A 3,606-nucleotide genomic window follows, 5' to 3' on the forward strand; every position below is an offset into this window, starting at 1 on the left:
GTTGGAGTTATCTGCTTTTGCTATAAAACAAACTTTTAATATGTAAAAAAAAAAACATACTTTCAATTAACTTTAATTTTGTAAATTACCTGTATTTAAGTTATTATTACTTAATCAAAACAACCCAACTGCAGTTTGATATTACTTGGAATGTGCAATAAAAAATTGCAAAAATTGTTATCGGTTTTTGCAAATGAACTCTTCATATATATATATATATATGTATATATGTGTGTGTGTACTGTCAATCAATTAAAAATAACTAATTAAGCTCACATTTTTCTGACATTAATCGCGATTATTCCCACCTAACATTAAAGTTTTTAAATATACTTTTATATTGCAATAATTTCACATTCAATCTTCAAATTAATGTAGAAACATCTTAAAGACAGTATATTTTAAACAAATTTTGTGACTGAAAGCGAGTATCACTGATTCCAATAATACTGATGTCTAGGATTTTTTCCCCCTAATATTTAACCATTGGATATAGCCATTCAACATTACAGTATTATTGAGTGATTATTGAGATTATTTAGAGACAGTGCTGGGCTGCTCCAGAACCGTTTTGAAAACCACTACATGTTCTTAAATGTGACTCAAATATAACAAATACTTACATGCATGCACAGTTTTAAGGCAGCTTTAATCAACTTTTTAGTAACTTCGTTACTTAACTGATGACATAACTTTGGCATTGCATGCTCGTAGTTTCATTTGCACTTTAATATGAAATTATATACAGCGCACGCCACTGCATTTGAATGTGCAGTTGTAGAGCACTCTGAAGCTCCTCATCACCTGTACCTTTTCCGCGCTCGTTTGACTCGCACCTGGTGCTGAGGTGAAGTTGCAGTGCGCGTCTGAAAGGTCTCTCGTTTGATGTGATGGTAAAGACGTTCTGCGTCTAAATAAGCGCAATTCTTGTCAAGAAAAAGAGACCGAAGCAGCAGTTGTGAGTGGGGTGGCCAACCGTAGCTCCGCTCCTGCGTTAATTGCGTTAAATATTTTTAACGCGTTAAACTGAAAAATTCATAGCATGTGTTAACATGCTAATTTTGACACATGCTTTATATAATTTTGATTCGCAGGCGATTTTTATTTATTTTTTTTCTCGGGAGAAAATCGCAGATGCTCGCATGGTCGCGGCTTGTTACGATGTACGACAAGCCATGGCGCTCTCACGCCACACTTCATGTTTTCACACAGTGAAAAATACATCTCTGAGGTCACTGACAAAGCGCCGACAGACAAGACAGAGCAGGTTACTTTTGGTATGAAACAATGTCTCCGCTTTCAAATTTTGTCATTTTTAAGAAATTCAAACAACAAATACAGGTTTGTGGCTCTTTAATAGGACGTGACAGATTGCTGTAGCGCCTCAGTTCAAGCAGCACGTGAATCGATCATCTCTTCCTCTTTACTAGTTACAGCACGAATGAACATCAGAAGGTGTCTTGTTTCAACTTCAGAAAGACGTCAATGCACTCCATTTCAAGTCCACTGACGTTAATCTACTCTCCTGTCTGGTTCGTTGGACAAAATATCAGATTCTGCATTATGATTAGTCAGATCGCCTGTCAATCAAACTCCCGGGGAAGGGTCAATTCCAACACTACATACAGCTTTACATCATAAGTGTTCATAACAGGTCAGAACAGACATGAACTTTTAAGAATACAGCAATTGTATACACTTTACTGTATAACACAGTGAACTGATATTACAGTCAAGAGGGATATTACAGCCTCTATAGGAGTGTTATGAACAGGGTGTGAGTTTACATGGTTGTACTATTTACATAATTTGCCTTCCTGTTTCTCACTTTTGGGAAATTGTAGTGTGTGAGACACACTGACAGACACTGAAACCCAAACTCATCACCTGTAAGTGATTAACTTGAAATACTTTGTGTACTCGTGTTTTTTTTAGTGCAATACGAGCACCAGATGAGAAATGTTTTTCACAAAACTCAACACACGGGATGAATGCCAGGAAAATCATGCTCTCACACTAATGCCCACTTCAACTTTATGGCCTGAGCGCATTTGGGGCGATAAATCTGCTTTGGAAAGCATAAAATGACTTCAGTTTCAGCCCTAACAACTGAAATGAATAATTTGATGTGTGCGTGACTGGATCAAGACATGTTTAAATATTTGGTTTGGTGTCATAGGTTCACAAGCTGAACCTTTTGCATGCATTCACATGCACACTCTCTTTGGTTCTGCAGAGCAGGAGCAGTGCTGTGCCATCTGCTGTTGTGAATATGTCAAAGATGAGATTGCGACCCAGCTGCCGTGCCGCCACATGTTCCATAAACTCTGTGTCGCTCTCTGGCTCAGAAAGGTAATGCTGTTTTTCTTGGAGATTGTGAAAGAGACAAAAAAAAAATGAAATAGTTATTTCACTCAAAAATTAACATTCTGTCATCATTTTCCTCCCATTTTGATTCCGACTTGTTAGATTTTCGTTTATTTTTTTAGAACATGAATAAAGAAACTCAATATTCTCTCATTGTTTTTGTGCATCCATTGAAAGTCCATGCAACCAAAACTTTCACGCATTAAAAAGTCCAAAAAGACTGTATTGTAAAAGTAATCCATATGCATCCAAGTCTTTTGAATAGTCATTATCATTTTATATAATGAAGAGATTCAATTTAGGTATTTCTATAACTTTTAAGTATATAATTTATTTATCTACACATAAATTGAGCTCATCATTTATGGTGAACATGGAAGCTTAATGCGCGACACAAATGCATGTCAGGCAAGCACGTTTGAGCTTTCGATGACCATATATGGCTGCGTTTACACTTGGCATTAACATGCGACCTGTATCTGGATGTTGTCCACATACACATTGAAAAGACAAGTGTAAACGCGCTTCTGATTGGAATGTTATCCGGTCAGCGGGTCCTGGTCCAGAGGTAGTCGAGGACGCATTGTGATCGGATCTCAGTGTAATGTAAACGCAATCCAGCCATCGTGTCTGCATTCGCAGGTGGACGTCACACAAAACCCTGCCCCCTCTCTCGCGAACTGTCAGAAGAAATATGTTTCTTTTTACTGTTTCCACAACGGAATATATCCACCCTATTAATAACTGCAGCCTCCTCATCCTCATTTTTCGGGATTAGTAAAATGTCCCGCGAGGCCGCGACTGAAAATGGTTTTCAAAAGAAAACCCACCACTTCAGGTCGACTTTGCACCGCAGACTTATTTAAATATTGCGCGGGAAATACAGATCCGATCGGTTATCCAGATAGAGAAGTCAGTTGATGTTGCCAAGTGTAAACGCGCCGTGTTCTGATTGACTGATGATCCGATCTGCTTGATCAGATCACGGTGATCGCATGTTAATGCCAAGTGTAAACGCAGCCTATGATTCTATGGGGCTGTTTACACCTGGTCACTTCATGTGTTTTGTCTGATCGGATAGCTATCCAATCGTGAAAAGGCCAGGTGTAAATGCCCTCCGAAACGCATTCGAGACGGATATAAATCCGATCGCTCAAACCACTTCAGGAGGTGGTCTGGGCCGCATTCCAGACGAAACTGGACAAGTGTAAATGCATCTGGTTGTTGAAACCACATATG

The 3,606-nt window shown here is 38.6% G+C and overlaps 1 protein-coding gene across 2 annotated transcripts in view; it reads left to right on the plus strand.

Annotated features, from left to right (window-relative positions):
• Positions 1-3,606, plus strand: part of LOC107721647 (E3 ubiquitin-protein ligase Praja-2-like) — a 22,229-nt gene that overhangs the window by 15,729 nt on the left and 2,894 nt on the right. For both annotated transcript variants that reach the window (XM_016529764.1, XM_016529765.1), the window contains exon 8: positions 2,237-2,352. In XM_016529764.1, coding sequence (XP_016385250.1) covers positions 2,237-2,352 — 116 coding nt within the window. The remainder of the gene's footprint in view (positions 1-2,236; positions 2,353-3,606) is intronic.

This window comes from Sinocyclocheilus rhinocerous, unplaced genomic scaffold (genome assembly GCF_001515625.1).
Source record: "Sinocyclocheilus rhinocerous isolate Xijiao unplaced genomic scaffold, SAMN03320098_v1.1 scaffold3411, whole genome shotgun sequence".
NCBI lineage: Eukaryota > Metazoa > Chordata > Actinopteri > Cypriniformes > Cyprinidae > Sinocyclocheilus > Sinocyclocheilus rhinocerous.